The sequence below is a fragment of the Lepisma saccharinum genome, chromosome 28 (assembly GCF_977018435.1).
Source record: "Lepisma saccharinum chromosome 28, izLepSacc3.1, whole genome shotgun sequence".
Taxonomy (NCBI): Eukaryota; Metazoa; Arthropoda; class Insecta; order Zygentoma; family Lepismatidae; genus Lepisma; species Lepisma saccharinum.
The window spans coordinates 7,808,057-7,825,426 of NC_139256.1; the positions used below are offsets into that span (position 1 = coordinate 7,808,057).

A 17,370-nucleotide genomic window follows, 5' to 3' on the forward strand; every position below is an offset into this window, starting at 1 on the left:
CATCTCTCAAAAGGAGATTCTTCATGACTCTACTTTTTATCCATAATAATTCACATACACTGTTTACATCTAACAATTCTACACAGAAATCTAAACAATTATAGTATAAGATACTACACAGTGGATCTACCTCATTACTAATAAATGTAAGAAAAGAGCATTATTATTATTATTATTACTACACTTTGCTACAGAACTCGCTCTGGTTTAGATCTAAAAAATAATGTTATTCATTGCACCAAATTCAAGCTCTAGTTTCTGAGAAAATTTAGAATTTATCAACAAGAATACAATGTACAGGCCATTCGGTTTAGCTTGAGCTCTGGCATTCAGATGCGCAGAAGTATGTCGCTCAGCCCGACGATGCGAGAGTTCCACTGAAGTCAGAGTTGCAAACCACCTTAACAATTACTTATATCCATAATCTGACTTTAGAGTATGTTAGTAGGGGTGTTCGGGACTTACTGGTGTTACCACAAGGAAGATGTTACCATGAGGAAGGTGCTGTGTTGCTTAGGGTGTTTTTATTCAACGGAAGCAGAGGTGAAAATTAAAACTGGACAGAAGATTGGAGTAGAGAAATTATCTCAACGTGCATACGTTTATGAAGAAAGAAGCTGACAGTGATCTTGAGTTGAATGTTAAACAAGTGCAAAAGAGTGTTTCCGAGGTTACTGGTGTGTCAGTAAGTACTTTGAAATGCCTCACAACAACAAAATAACTGGAAAGGGATTAATAACGCTTAAGAAAACACGCAGAATTTGACATGTTTGTTATTCGTAGAGCAATTAACGAATTTCACGATTACGAAGGGCAGCATCCTACTTTAGATTCGTAATTAATTTCTTTAATGACACAACAACATATAGCCTTTGCCAGTTTCATGTTTAGTAGAATTGTAACTTCCGCAAATTGCAACACTGCTCCTATGAGTCACGTGACGCCTTCCGCAGACGACACACATTTCCCGCTTTGCGCATGCCAGAGCTCAGGCTAAACCGAATGTGCTGTAGTTAATAGCCACATACAGTGCATCAGTGTGTATGCGTTTCTTACCATATTAACTGTGCATTTCATCTAAATAGGGATGGGTCGATATGAAATTTTGGCCGATACCGATAAAGTACCGATATAAAATTTACCGATACCGATAACCGATATTCTACCGATCCGATATAAAATTAGAAATGGTCCTTGAAGAACCTGAAAGGTTCAATGACCTCTTTAATAAATGTGTGTTTCAAGGTGACTGCAGTGCAAGATAAATTGCATATTTAGACATTTACTTTTTTAGAAAGTAGGGCATGGATATTATCCATAAAAATTACAACAAAATGGCAGAATTTTGCACTAAATTATCAGATAATAATCGATATATCGGATCGGTAAAATAATCGGTAATTTTACCGATAAACCGATACACCGATATGCCTATATCGGCCGATACCGATAGAGTACCGATTAATCGGTCCCATCCCTACATCTAAACTTGTGATGCATCATGTAAATTGGATCTCAATGGCACCTATTCAGCCTTTCATTTGCTAGTTTATTGTGAAGATTTAAGGAAAATGATTATCATCTCTTTTTATCCTACAAGAACAATTGCTACTAATTACAGTACAGAGAAGAAATGTTAATAGAATACCACAACAATGGAACAGAATTAGTTGTATTGCTCTTATCCTCTAAATCAATGCATAAACATTAAAATTAGACTCTCAATGAAAATTCACAAGCTGACCATAAGACAGGATTACCCAGTGCTTTCAACAGTACTATATAGTAGAAGGTCTTAGCATAGATCAATGTCCCATATGTCACATTTACATAATACACTCTCAAGCATAATAAATGGCAAATATCTTCAGTGCCAGTTTTATAGCTTTAAGACACATTATAACTCAAAATCTCCATAAGCTTCATACAATATACAGGGTGAACCTTAAAGAAATAGACAGTTTCAAAGTTCTACAGAAACACGAGTTTTAATAACATGGCTGAAATACTTACAGGGTTGGAAGAGTATGCCCTGAAGTTTACATGGCTAAGTTACAAATGTTCTATGCATGACCCTTTTGTAACATGACAGATCAATGCGATAGTCCATTTCTCCTCAAGCATGTCTCAGCATGTACAAGTCAACATTCGCAGCAGCTGTACGATGCTGTACAACAGTAACATAATTTTTGCAAATAAGCACACGGAAAGCCTTTTCTACCTAGCTAGAAGCCATATTGCTCGACTGACGTAAAGGATGCTCATGTGATGCTGACGTCACGAAAACAAACAAAAAGTGGAGATCATAAACTTGGAAGCCTTTCTTTATAAAATAGTACTAAATGCTTCCTGATAAAACGAACCGTTTTCGATTTATAAAGTGTTTGATCTGTCTATTTCTTTCAGACTCACTCTGTACATCTGTTATGTATTAGCACACGCAGGGGATGTTGATGCAAATCCTGACTAAAAATGCAAGCTAAGCCAGGACTCAAACTCGTAAGATGGGGGGGGGGGGCAAGTATTGTTGTGCAATTCCGATTTCTACATAGTGTGAGAACAGATAATATCGCAAAATATACAAATCACAAAATTTAGAGCTGCTATGGGGCAATAGGTATAGGTGCTATAAGCCTCTAGGTACTATGTATAGTGACAAGAAAGGAATATGCCTACATGTTTCAAATGCCTCTGCTAAAGGCAGTGGTTGAAGAGTAATAACCGTATTTATAAGTTATATTCCATAATGTTGGTATGTAAAAAATAAACATTTTCAAACTGTGTTTGCTAATGACAGTAACTATGGATATATTGTTTTGTTATTCCAGTATATCTTCATATGTTTATAAATTAACCAAAAAAGGCAGAACTCAATTGTAATCTGTAGTTTTCAAGAAATGGCATGTTAATTTCTGCCACGTGTTGGTGGTTTCGTATGAAAACCAGCCATCTGGAAGTACATCATTTGAGTGGTTTCATACAGGCTAACTGGGACTGGGCCCACAATTTAAAGTGGGATCCAAACTAATAGGTGATTCCACTAGGTATCAAACACATGTCCCCCTGATTACAAGGCAAACATTATCACTACACCATTGGGGAGGCCCTGGTAAAAAATTTCAGTGGCATGACAGCAGTCAATTTTGTTGCACTTCTTGACACTGGGTGTAGTGCAAGTGCATCCTGCTTTCAATGTTCATTGGTTAGCACATACCATGTACGCCACTTCAGAAGGTACCATAAATGGTGCAGACAGGAAATGCACCATGTGAAACCAAATAATGATGTATAGACGACTCGGTGTTGCACTTTGTAACCAATCCCTGTCATGATGGTTTCACCAATTTTTCCTCCTGCACCAAACTGGTTATTGGACTTTATTTCGCCAATTCTGCTTTTTTTTCCTGTAAAAAAATAGAACAGCCAAAACACCTTTATGTGTACTCGACTCTCCTTGCCGTGACGGTCATGCCTTATGTGCATCATTGTTATACTCGTGATCAACGCCACACTAGGAACAATAAAGTCAAGCCACATGTTTCGGTCATAATGACCGAAACCGGAACGTGAGTGCAAAAGAGTGTTAAAAAAGTTCAGCGAACTAGAAGGGGATGAAATGACCGAGACCCAGGTTTGAGTCCTGACTGAACAACAGGTCATCTGGAGAAATATTCTACACATTAAAAATAAAGGGTATTTACAATTCATCTCTCATTACTAACAACAGTATTCTCTTAAATCAGTTGTTAAATACAGATGATCTATACAAGCTGCTTTTTCAGTCATTTACAAGCAAAATGCCTCATATTTGGGAATGTTTCATTCTTGATAACAAAAAACAACTCTTAGCTCAGTTACTTCTAGGTACCAGCCTTCAACTATTGTATGTTATCATACATGCCGATATGTTCCACTGCTGTGGTACAAAACATTCACCCCATAAGCCACCACCAGTGGGTTAGCAGAGGTGAAGTGCCTCCCTACTCACCTGACAGCGAAGACTTCCGTGATTGTCTGTTCTCAATGTTTTCAACGTTAAAAGGCATTGGGTTCGCAACTTTCTTTGGCGACTTCTTCTTCTGATCCTTTTTAGATTTCTGTCCGTTCTTTGGACTCCTATCCACATAATCCTCTTCTTTCCACTTCTTTAGTTCATCTTCCAGCCTTTTAAGAATTTCTGTCCTTTCAGTATTCACAGATTCAGAGTTCCCTTCTCCTTCTTGGTACAATGCTGGGCAGTAACCGTCTCCACTCGCACTTTCCTGATACAGAGAAGGGCAATAGCCAGCTGCTCCTTCAATGTTATCCGAAGACCTTGACTTTTCAATGGATCTTCCACTTCCCAGCTTTATTAAATTCTCGGCACGATTGTATCCAGTACTTTGTCTCGAACAGTCTGTTCTCGGGTTTGTGGGTCTAGTCACGGAACTTGCCCGCCTTGTGATCTGAGAAGATGCGGAACCAATCCTTTGTTCTAGTCTTGGATACCCAAACTTCTTCTCTAGCCTCGCGAGCTGCTCACTTAGTTCCCATAAACTCTCGTGCAACTCGGTCCGACTCTGAAATGGATCAACAATACAAAAAATGTTAAATTTTTAGTAATTCTCTGAAAGTTAGTGACAGGGTGTCACAAAAAGTTCGTAAAAAAATTATCTGACTATTCCACATCAAATCATTAGGGCAATCAGTGTACACTTCGCACACATCTTATTTGACCGCCCTGAAAAATTTCAAAGTCCGGAATTCGTAAATTTGGCAGCATAGCGCTTCAGAGCCAACTAAGAGTAGCCAACTTTGCAACATTTCTTCTTCCTGAATGAAAACGCTCGTGATTTTTTTTTCATTCTTTCACATTCCATAAAGTAAAGATACCCTAAAGCAGTAATAAAATATATCAGTAGACAAAAAAATGTTAAGTAGAAATACGAATGTTGAAAATATTTCAAGAATCTTCGTTCTGAATTTGAAAATAGGAAAATGTATGTGCATTGTGAAACATTGAACAGGTTCTCATCCACCTGGAAAGAATAGCGGTTACATTTGAATGCAAGAAGGCAAATTTATGATGATTTTATGCGAAATGTTTAGTAAATACCTTGCATTTTTTAAATATTCTAATATCAACTGTATCTGTTCAGCAAACAAAAAAAAAAAAGAAAAATGAAAGAGGAGAGGGTGTGATTTGAACCCACGACCTTTCACGCTTGATGAAAAATAAGGATAGCAGCGCTTAACCAACTGCTGTATGTTAACTTAATGACGTTTTACCCTTAAAAACATGTTGACGTTATGAAGACTCCCACCTTCCTGTGTTTCAAGCACATTTTCTCAACAAGTCGTGTAAAATATATGTTTTTGAGAACTGTTCGATATTATGCAAGGTATTGTAAATAAAATGTCGCATAAACTCCTCACAAATTTGCTTCTTTCTGCACAAACTTGATGGCAATTTCCTCCAGGTGGAGAAATACTCTATTCAGTGTTTCAAACCCACAAATTTCAAGTCGAGCAAGCAGAATCGTAAATATCCTTCAAGGTTCTTTTTCCAATTTATAATTTCTGTTTGATTGTGTATTATAATAGCGGTTTATAGTTTCTAAGTTCATGGAAAGTGTTAAATTGAAAACCTATCACCGCAGCGTTTTTCGTCTAGTGGAAGGACCTACTCATAGTTGGCTACTCTCACCTGGAACTGAAGTGCAATGTTGCTAAGTTTACGATTTCGGGACTTAGAATTATTTCGGGACGGTCAAATAAGATGTTGCGAAGTGTACATGTCTGGGAGAAGGTCACTATTCAACTAAATGCACACTTAGAATCCGACTTAACGAAGTACTTTAATATTTACTTCGCATGTAAAGGTAATAACGAGAAGGGAAACTCAACAGTAATTGACTGTTTGATATTGGGAGGAACCAAGTATCAGAGGTAGTTTTGATATAGACTCGCCATGATTAACAAAGACTATTTTTTTATAAAAAAAATCATCCATTACTGCATGATTATAATAACACTCATATTGTATCTAAAGATATCTGTTTGGTGGTTACGCAGAGATAAGTAATTTACTCTGATAAGCATACTTTTCATTTTTCCATGCAAATTTTCTTCGCGATAGATTTTGCCACCCGTCTGGTGGCTTCAGGTGGTTTTTTTTTTTTTTTCAGTAAGTAAGAAGTCACCAGATGGGTGGCGAAATTGATCATGAAGAAAATGTGCGCAGAAAAATGAAAAGCAAGCTTATCAGAGTAAACACTCATATTGTTCCCAATAACAATTTACCAAACACATGCTAAAAAAGCAACAAGAAAGTGGAAAATTCCAATAGCCTCCTATTGCAGTAGATTTCAACATATAAATAGTTCAACTAACTGGTAATACTCAGTATAGTTTGTCAACAAGTTTTAGGCTGCCCCAATGGCGCAGTGGTAGAGTCGTCGCCTTGTAATCAAACGAAAAGACTGGTGTAATAACATTTCATACCTATGTACCTACACTAAACCTACATGCAGAAAATTTGTGATTGGAATAACTACACAAAAGTAAGTTTTATTTGACTTTTATTATACACCTGCAAAAAATGATGTGACGCATGCTTGGTGTGAATGAAAGAACCCTTGCAAAATTTTCTTCACCCCTATAATAAAACATAAGGGCACACATTTTTTCATGTGAGTTTGGTTGTCTATGGGCAATTTGCCTGGTTTTTATAAGCAAAGTTCTTATTACCCCAAAAATTTCTGCAAAGGGGTTATTAGAACATTGCGTAATTTGCTTGATTTCGCTTGGGTATACTAGATTGTACATGTAACTATTAGAAGTTTTTTCTTTACTACATTGTAGAATGGCCTGTAACCTTTCAAATAAATCATAGAACACTGATTTTCATTCACACATGTTTGCTTCACAGCTGGGAAATTGAACTTTATGAAAAAAGACGTTAACTTGGGATTTTACTTAAACAAGCATTGATAACTCCAGAAGAAGTAGAGCTATTGTGTTCAAATTTGCAGGGTAAATGGGACATTTATATATGATGTTCTTATTACCCCAACAGCAATCTAAAGCTATTCAGTTGAAATTTCTAACTTATGTTCCATTAACCCCAAATGGGGTAATTGGAACAATTTTATGGTGTCGACAATTTTTTTTTTTTTTTGGACGAGTATTTGCAATGCAGGTATGGTCATTATTTTTTTCAAAAATATACAAAAGATGTCCTTTTAAATGGTAGAAATTTTTAAAAAAATCCATCAGTAACTTTCTGAGTAATTTACAGTGGAACTTCTGCAGGCTGTTTCCTGTTCTAATTACCCCGGTCTCCCCTACTTCACTGGGACTCGTTGATAAATTACATGATTTCCCCTGAGATTTTATTATTTTTCTAATTCCCTGAGATTTCCACGTTCTCCAGGTGTCTGGGAACTCGGAGCAGCCTTCATATCAAGCGCCAAACTCTATGAGTCATCCCATTCTAGAATTCAAGCAAATATAGTTCCCCTAAACAGAAAATAGGAATAGTAGCGAAGATGGAGCAAAAATGTAGTAACATGAAAATGCATTTCATGTGCAAAGATGAAAAGGACATTCATGAAAGCTCAGTGCGTGTGTTAACAGCATATGTCCAATTTGTCACATCCTAGAACACTTTCACCATTAAGTTAACAAGTTAACACACTTGAAGCAAAATAAAATGCATGTGGATATTCTAACAGCACTAAACCTAACACTTCTAACTTAACAAAGACATAAAAATAATACCAGCAATGGTATCATGAAGTGGCAAACAGTAACAGATAAAACCATCCATTATGTTGCTATAACATGTTTTGGCAAGTTAAAAATTAAACACAAGCTTCACATAAGTTTCGTTGGTGGATGGAATATAATCAGTTCAGCCATTTTCAAAATAAAATCCTGGTATTGGTTATGGTAATGTGTCCATTCCTCTGTATGTTACAAGTTATTTCAAACTGAAAACATAAATAATCATGTTAAGACACCAGGCCAACAACAAAAAAGAAGAAGAAGAAATAGAAATATTGCAACACACTTACAGAAAAGTTGGGCACTGCCTTATTCCTTTCGGCCAAAGCTAAATTAGAATCTAAGGCTTGCAGAAATGAGTTTTGAAGATCAATTTCCTTCTGCTGCATATTCTGAGGCCTCAAGACATGTGATATACTACTTCTTGCACTAGTTGACTTTTGAGCACTGTTTTCCTGAGATAGTGCACTGGGTTTTGCATTGGAGAAAGGACCCAAAACAGTGGGAGTCCTGCGAGACAAATTAAGTGAACAAATTACTCAACATTCTTACATAATTTTTTTAAAAAATCACAATTACCTGACCTGTCATGATCTATTCAGTTAGTACATCTGGGGACCACACAATTATTGTAAATATAGGAAGGAATTGGTATTATGTGGCAAATATAAACATTACAGGCAGGAACGTAGCCAGGGGGTGGGGCATACTGAGAAATTCATCTTCAGGGATTCTATTCCCCACTTTTTCACCTTTAGATGGCAGCTGCTGATAAGCATAGGCATTTGTAGGGAGGGTGTCGAACGGGTCCCTCGACCATCCTGGATATTGACATCGTTCAAGTTTGTAAAAGGCAGAACTTCGATACTTTTATTGTTAATTATAGAAACAAAGTTATAACAAAAGTAAAAACTGCATTAGATCAAAAAGAAAGTTTAGTGTAAAATAGAGAAACCTGGTTATATTTTTATTAAACTATATAGAAATAACAAATTCATTTTATCAAATAAATCATATTTGCCCTTTCACATAAAAAAAATGATTAAATAAAGATTTACGCCCCACGTTGCGGTGCCACAAATTGCAACGCAACGTGCCACCACTCGTAACTCCAGGGTATGGAGATCCGAATTGGCAACACACCGCTCCTTGCTCCGGCTGGTCAGTTGGGAGCACCAGTTCTCACCCAGGGATCGGGATTAAGACGATCCACCCTTCCTTCAGGAAGGAAACCACCGAATTGCGACACGTGACAGTAAATAAAATTCCAAATATTTTATAATTAAAATGTCCAAAATCTTTAATCACGAATCGCGCGCGTACATACTGATTCGCACAAGTTAAAAGTTATAATTTGTTGGGTCATGCACGCTCGCAGGCAGTGACAAGCAATTTATTTAACACGAAAGTACGCACACCGCCTTCACAGTTAATAGCAAGACCTCAACTGCTTACCTCAAGCGTGAGGCGCAGCATAACAGATTCTTCTAACTTACAATACAAACTCATAACATAAAATAACACAATAAAAACTGATAATTTATATAACCCATCAATGTTAATTAGCGATAGTAAGCTAAAGTTAGGGTTGGCAACAATTAAAAATGCCAACGTGGAAGTTTTTACATCGCCAAGAACACGAAGCGTGGTTCCCCCACTCCTAACATAAACAGCCAATAGGAAAACGATATTTTATTGAAAACGAGGGAGAAATACTTTGCTATAATATTACAATATTAAACTATATAGAAATAACAAATTGATTTTATCAAATAAATCATATTTGCCCTTGCACATAAAAAAAATTATTAAATAAAGATTTAGTTTATAACGAAGACAAATTACTTCAATCTTGTACATTGTTGAACAAAACTCGATATTAAAAGCAATGTATTTAACTTGTGCTTGAAAAACAATGAAAACGTTGCATATATTATTTGGGATAATTATTAGCCTATAAATTGTGAATGTTGCAAAAATACGCGAATAATATTATAACTTAAGATAAAACGTAAATATATACCTGAATTATAAAAACAATTAAGTATAAATAATTTAATCCAAGTTCTTAACTTGAAAGTATACGAATAAGATAAATGCTAATATACGACTGAAATCTGCCTAACATGGCGGTCGTTACACAGTTAGTACATCTGGGGACCACACAATTATTGTAAATATAGGAAGGAATTGGTATTATGTGGCAAATATAAACATTACAGGCAGGAACGTAGCCAGGGGGTGGGGCATACTGAGAAATTCATCTTCAGGGATTCTATTCCCCACTTTTTCACCTTTAGATGGCAGCTGCTGATAAGCATAGGCATTTGTAGGGAGGGTGTCGAACGGGTCCCTCGACCATCCTGGATATTGACATCGTTCAAGTTTGTAAAAGGCAGAACTTCGATACTTTTATTGTTAATTATAGAAACAAAGTTATAACAAAAGTAAAAACTGCATTAGATCAAAAAGAAAGTTTAGTGTAAAATAGAGAAACCTGGTTATATTTTTATGTTCTGCCATTTAATCTAAAGAATAAATAGATCCACAGCTTCCAAAATTTATAGTTTTCTTTGTGAGAAGTCACACAATATACTTTATTGGTAAAATTTACCCCAAACTCTTAGTCTTTTTTTAATGGAATGTGTAAAAGCAGAGGCACAACCACAATTTTTTTTGTCTGGGACAGGGGGCAAGTACCAGGATAAACATAAGCCCCGCGACAGGTTAACCTTGCAGCAACTTTTCGCATATATAGACCCAAACGTGCGCGCAGAAAATAGTTCAGCTGCAATACTGCGGATTTTCTCACTGTCTGTGATATGAACAGCTCAGCGGTTAAGGTGAGACTGGCACGGGGATGCTGAGTGCCGCTCTAGAGTGGATTGATACATAAAACCTGCTGCAAACTTAACCTGTCGCGGGGCTTACCAATAATAATAATAATAATGCTAATAATAATAATTATGTTATTATTATAACATACTTTTCTTCTTGTGCCACTTTTGGCTAATTTGCGAAGATGGGGACGAGTGATAATATGATGAAATTGATGAATGGACACTCGCAAACATCCATGCCCAAGCTGGGATTCGAACCTGGGACCAACATTATTATTAGTAGTAGTAGTAGCGGTAGTATCATCAAAGATGTTATTACCCTCATAAATTATGCAAAAAGGGGTAGCAGTTGGTGCTAAAGCATTTGTGTTCGAACAAACGATTTGAATTATTTTTTCAACACATTCTGTTTCACATTAATAATGGAAAAGAAGCACACAAACTATTTTTGAAAGACAGACAATGTTTTATAAATGCATTCCAAATATAATTCCTTTTTACATTAACATATACAACTTTCATGCACGATATATGTTTCAGCAACATGGATAATAAATTGTGTACATATTCAGTTTCCTTAATACATATTATATACAACATATATTATTTAAATACATTACACATCTAATTCATCCATCTCACAATAAACCAACAGCAAAAATTACATAAATTGTCTCTCAAATGTGAATGCTCCCTTTCCTCAAAACAATTGTTCATGCATTTAAAACAAACTGAATTCAGGCAAGTCTTATTTCTCTGTCTGAAAATTTACAATGCATTACAGAGAACAATATAAAATTGCGAAAGAAAGCGAGCAAGAAAATTTTTGGATCCAATTTTTTGCAGGCTGTAATCAATATTGATTTAATACGGTGCAAATAATTTCAAGGGACGCCACTACATTGTCTCTTTTACAACTTTTGTGCCTCCCCGATGGTGTAGTGGTTTAAGGGGTCCCGTGTTCGACACCTGGTGGAGGCACATGGCACAGTGGTTCGGATCCCAGTTTAAACTCTAGGTCCAGTCCCGATTACCCTTTCTGTGAGTAAAGTGGACTTAAAAACAAAAATCAATCTTACAACTTAATTTCATTTAGATCGTTCGGTGCCCAGGGCCGAATCCCACCACCCCCTAGCTACAGTTCTGAATTTGATAAGATTAAGAAAAGCAGGCATTGCGAGCGAAGCAAGACAATTTTACAAAAAGTATTTTTATTTGCATAAAATTTGAAGTTGTGGGCGGTAATTGCCCCCTGCAGGTACACTTGGCTGTCAATGTTTGCTCCCCCTAGAACTCATTTCAGTCCAAGGTTGGGGGGGGGGGGGGGGCCACTGTGTAAAAATTAATAACAAAATACATTAACTATGAATTTCAGTCCACTAACAGTACAAAATATAAGAAAATAATGGACAACAGTTGTGTTGGATATTCACTCATATGGTGGATCAAGTAGCAAAGTCTCTCCATATATATAAATACAATAACAAATTTGGATTTAAATTCCAGCACATGGAAAACACAAATAACGGAGATATTTAATCTCAAAGTATGGCCTGCGTAAGTAAATACCTACCATTTCGGAGTACTTTGCCACTTTCTATTAGTAACAACAGTTTGTATACTCACTAAAATAGGAAAAGAACACGTCGAAAATAACTACCATTCCCAAACCTAATGACGTAAAATTATAGCTGCTGTTGTGGAATGTCGTGTTGAGTGTTACATTCACTTGCACGAAGCCCTTGGCTGTTCTACTTCACAGTAAGGTAACAAACATACTTTACATCACAGTAACACATTTCCGTGAGCTAAAAACAACTTAAAACATTCATGAACAACAAAATCTTCATAAACCATGCAAAATGGTTCACTTTCTCGAGAGGATATCAGTTAAGTGAGTCAGGTTTTGGGCTCTTAGTACTAAAATAGCATCCCTAAATGCCAACACCTGTTCACGTAATATCTAGTCTCAAGTATGAAACCCCATTCAAGTTTCTTATGAATATCCGCTAAAACTCCATGCCTGAGATGGAAATCAAGAAAGGCTACGAAGCATGGATGCTCGTGTAAGCTACTTTTCAAACTATAATTTCTCCGTAAATATTAATACTAAGTGAAGCTTTTACTGTGCTAATTTATTTCTCCAAGCTTTGAACTTACATCCACAATAGTTTCTGATATTCTAAAGCACTTCCTAATACTACTATAAAACTTGTGAGTTTATTGAGTTTATTGAGTTTTATTGAGTTTGAGTTTATTGAGTTTATTGAGCAATTTTCACACCGATAGTACCCCTGGGGGCATTGGTGCATGTACATTACAAAAGACATGTTGACATCGCACATATATATATCTATACATCAATTTGGCAATTTTTTTTTAATAATAATATAACATAATATAATAGTAAAACACACAATGACAAATTAACATGTAAACATGTAAAAGTACATGTTATATAGTGTATACAATCTAAATTTATTTTATAAAGTTTGTTAATTCTTGAAATTCTTGAACTGAATATAATGTGTATTCCAATAACAATTTTTTCACTTTACTTTTAAAGATTGTGGTTCTCTCAAAATTTTTGTAACTTTCTGGTAATATATTGTATAACTGGATGCCTGAGTAAAAAGGTCCTGTTTGGAATGCAGTTAGCCGCACTTTGGGAATGTGGAAGTTATCTTTTTGTCTGGTATTGTAATCGTGAGTGTCTATGTTCCTTGGATAGTTCGATTTTGTTTCGTGTATGAAAGTAAGTGTTTCAAGTATGTACAGACTTGGAAGTGTTAATATACGTAATTTTTTGAAAAGCGGTTTACATGTATCAGTTTTATGTGCATTTGCCAAAATACGCAATGCTCTTTTTTGAATTTTAAAAATCCTCTGCGATTGAGCCGAGTTTCCCCAAAATTGGATACCGTACCTCAAAATACTTTCGAAGATTGAGAAATAGATATTTAGCAAACATACTGTATTGAAACTATTTTTTAAGGTTCTTAATTGGTAACATACGGTGTTTAGCCTCTTGCATAAATGATCTATGTGAACTTTCCAGTTTAGACACTCGTCTATAAATATTCCAAGAAATTTTGTATTTTTAGTGGCTGTTATAACGGCATGCCCTACTGTGAAATTATATTGCTTAATAGAAGAGTTTTTGGCTCTAGATACACCAAATTTTATTATATTAGTTTTTTCGTTGTTCATAGAAAGTTTGTTTGCTGAAAACCAGCTTTGTAGTTCAGTAAGAGCTTCTTCCGTTTTTTGAATTAATGTTACATCGTTAACAGAATCTACCAAAGCCGTAGTATCATCAGCGAAAAGAGTAATTTGGGCGGTATCAACATTTGCTGGAAGGTCATTTATGAACAATAAAAATCATTAAACAATCAGAACCGTTACCAGTACTGTGTTACTAATGCAAGTACTAAAAAGCAACATATTATTACCATAAGCATCGAAAATATAATGTTTTTGCCTCACTCTTCAAGTATCCTGGATTGTACAGAATATGCACACACACACTTGGAATTTTGACTATTTCTGTGCCGAGAGTGGTAGCAAAATTGCTATGTAATTTGAATATCTTCAGTTTCACTGATGATAACCTTAGAAGCCAGACATCATGTGGATATGTAGGCTAATAATTCATTTAAAAAGAATTAAAGAAAATACACTAACACTTTACTATACAAGAGACGAATTTCTTCAAATTTACAGGACAAAGTACTTATTATGCAAATCATTCTCTGTAGCGTTGTTGATGTTCAGGAATGTTGTTTTGAGCCACTTTAATGTGAATGCATGTGGTTTTCTACGAAAATCCATTTCCGACGTGCTATTGCTGCTGCCGCCATTTGCTTTCTGCACGAGAGTACAATACGTGCTATTGCTGCTGCTACAAGATGGCGTGGTATTTGTAATTCAACACTGAATCTTGAAGAAAGAAGTGGAATGCAGGGTGTGGAAGGTTAAAATTAAAAGAATTCTGTGTATTTTCTTTCATCGAGAAAAACCTATTGTTCGTATATGCTAAATTGAACGAAAGGAGTGCTAATGGAACCTAACCTAACAGGCCTAACCTAACAGGCCTAACCTAACCTATTAGGCATACCTCGTCCCCGTGATGGTTTGTGGGGCTATCGTGAATTTTTGGGCTAACGTGAATGGTTTTTGGGGCTACCCGTGGATGGTTTGTGGGAAATAAGGAACAACAGTAAGTACTCGTTAATGTAAGAAATAGACATTATTTTCGTTAGAAATTCATTATTTCACCTAAAGAAATGTTCCGCAATGCAGAATAGTACGTTAGCAATGTAAAAAATGGTACTACTTTACTATACCGGAGACACCTATTAATGATTCATTTTGCAATTTTTTACATTGCTAACATACTATTCTGCATTGCGGAACATTTCTTTAGGTGAAATAACGAATTTCTAACGAAAATAATGTATATTTCTTACATTAACGAGTACTTACTGTTGTTCCTTATTTCCCACAAACCATTGACATTAGCCCAAAAATTCACGATAGCCCCACGAACCATCACGGGGACGAGGTATGCCTACTAGGTTAGGTTAGGCCTGTTAGGTTAGGTTCCATTAGCACTCCTTTCGTTCAATTTAGCATATACTGACAATTCGAGAGCGTATTGTGCTTTCGTGCAGAAAGCAAATGCGCGTCGGAGAGAGATTTTCGTAGAAAACCACATGCATTTGCATTAAAATGGATCAAAACTACATTCCCGAACATCAACAACGCTACAGAAAATGATTTGTGTAAGTACTTTCTCCTGTAAATTTCAAGAAATCTGTCTCCGGTATAGTAAAGTGTTACCGAAATTTTTTAGGGGAACGAGTTTACAATACCGGACCACTCTTCAATTTCTATGAAATTTCACCTCCTCACTATTTGTGAACTCCTAATCACGAATCTGCATGTAATAATTGGCGCTCAAGTATGAACAATGAAAAAACAACGAAATGAAGTATGTTTTCTTAATGTAACGTAACCCTACCATAAGAACAATAGCTCCACGGAAGATGCCATTTACCCAACATGAAGAAATCAACAGGCAAGACAAGGTATAGTTCTGTTAGCTGAAACATTAATTTTTCTTTGTATTTATGCTAATGGAACCTAACCTAACAGGCCTAACCTAACCTCGTAGGCATTCCTAGTCTGTCAGCAAGATTTTTGTGCATAAAGGGAGACCATTAAGGAATTGCGAAAGAAAGATGGTTCCGAATTGCTGTGTATGGACAATCACCGTGGTAAATCGCAAGGTTATTTTACAAGTTCTACACGTAAACGTACAATTTTAACAACTGACCGCCAAATATGAACTACAGATACGTCATCAGGACACCGAAATGAGTAAGTAGGCGACATTTTATAGAAATTGGAGAGTGGTCCGGTATTGTAAACTCATGCCAAAATTTCAAAATAAATCATTGATAGGTGTCTCCGGTATAGTAAAGTAGTACCGAAAATACAAGGCCAATTTTACCAAAAATTATTTACCTTTTCCCATTTCCATTGGGCACAATTTTAGATTGGTGTCTTAGATATGTAGATGTTTGTACTTTGTGTCTACCCTCAGAGAAGGAGCTCCTTGCTTCTGCCTCATCTGGTGGGATGAACGCTGGCAACGTGCCTGCATTTCTACTAGCAGCAGCTTTTGAAATAGTTGTGCCGAAATGTCTCTCCACCTGCACAGTTGGTGGAGGACCAGAGACCATGGATGCCACAACACTTTGCACGCTTTTCAGTTCTTCACTTTTTGCCTTGTTCCTTGAAGTCATTTTTAAGTAATACAATACTCATCATTTACTCCATCACTATCTGTATGTAACGTCCATATTTTATCATTTCAATCATGACAACCTGAAACATAATAAATTACATTTATATCAGAAAGAGGTTGAGGAAAAATAAACATGATTACTATGAACAGGCATGTACTTAACGCTTGTGTCGAAACGATGAAGATGAAATAAATGATTGCTAAAACACAATGGCAATAACTTCACCTACATCCAAATGTACAACACACAAGGTTACTAACCACTTCACAATAGAAGCTAGCTAAAAGTGGCAGAAAAGAGACACAAAATAGAACAAATCAATCAATGTAACCTTACATCATTGTTGCACGCATTTCAGCAAATCACATTTGATTAATTAATTGGATGGTTAAAATACAATTAAGTTCATGCATTGAGAAATTCTGTAAAACAAAAAGAATTTGTTCGTGATATATATAAAGCGCTCGCCACGTTTCGTTTTCATTTCTTCGTCTTAAGTTGGCGAGAGAACAGGAGACCCGACACTTCAAATTCGGCTTCTCTTCCATAAAATTCCAAAGGCCGGCATTTGCTCATTACGTTATGTCAAACTGATGCCTCCGTTATGCTATACTTACCGAATATCCGCACGATTAATGGCTGACATGAATCTAGAGGTGTATTTAACTATGATTAGACCTTAGACTCTCTTTTGGACAATCACATAACACAATTTCTGAGATGAGGCAAATGCCAAATAATGCAAATCAAATCAACCCGTTAATGTCTTGTACTTCTGCGACACGATTTTCACATGGGCGACGATCAATATCAAAATTAATTGTATAAAATGAATTACCTCCCAATGATAGTCGAAATATAAGCAAAACACAAACATGTATCCTTTAACTACGTACATAAGCCACTAGTGACGCATCACTGCAGTCAAATTTCTAAACTTTTCCGCCATC

The 17,370-nt window shown here is 36.1% G+C and overlaps 1 protein-coding gene across 2 annotated transcripts; it reads right to left on the minus strand.

The window, feature by feature from the left end:
- Positions 1 to 507: 507 nt before the first annotated feature.
- On the minus strand, positions 508 to 17,332 carry LOC145980650 (uncharacterized). 2 transcript variants are annotated; one of them, XM_083113698.1, is made up of 4 exons: positions 17,259 to 17,332; positions 16,137 to 16,499; positions 8,058 to 8,277; positions 508 to 4,559 (listed from the first exon to the last, which is right to left on the minus strand). In XM_083113698.1, exons 2-4 carry the CDS (start codon positions 16,415 to 16,417, stop codon positions 3,981 to 3,983), a joined length of 1,080 nt encoding a protein of 359 aa, XP_082969824.1. In that variant the 5' UTR covers positions 16,418 to 16,499; positions 17,259 to 17,332; the 3' UTR covers positions 508 to 3,980. The 2 variants fall into 2 exon arrangements, with proteins under 2 accessions (XP_082969824.1, XP_082969825.1); XM_083113699.1 differs by lacking the exon at positions 17,259 to 17,332 and adding an exon at positions 17,038 to 17,087.
- Between the last annotated feature and the right edge of the window lie 38 nt (positions 17,333 to 17,370).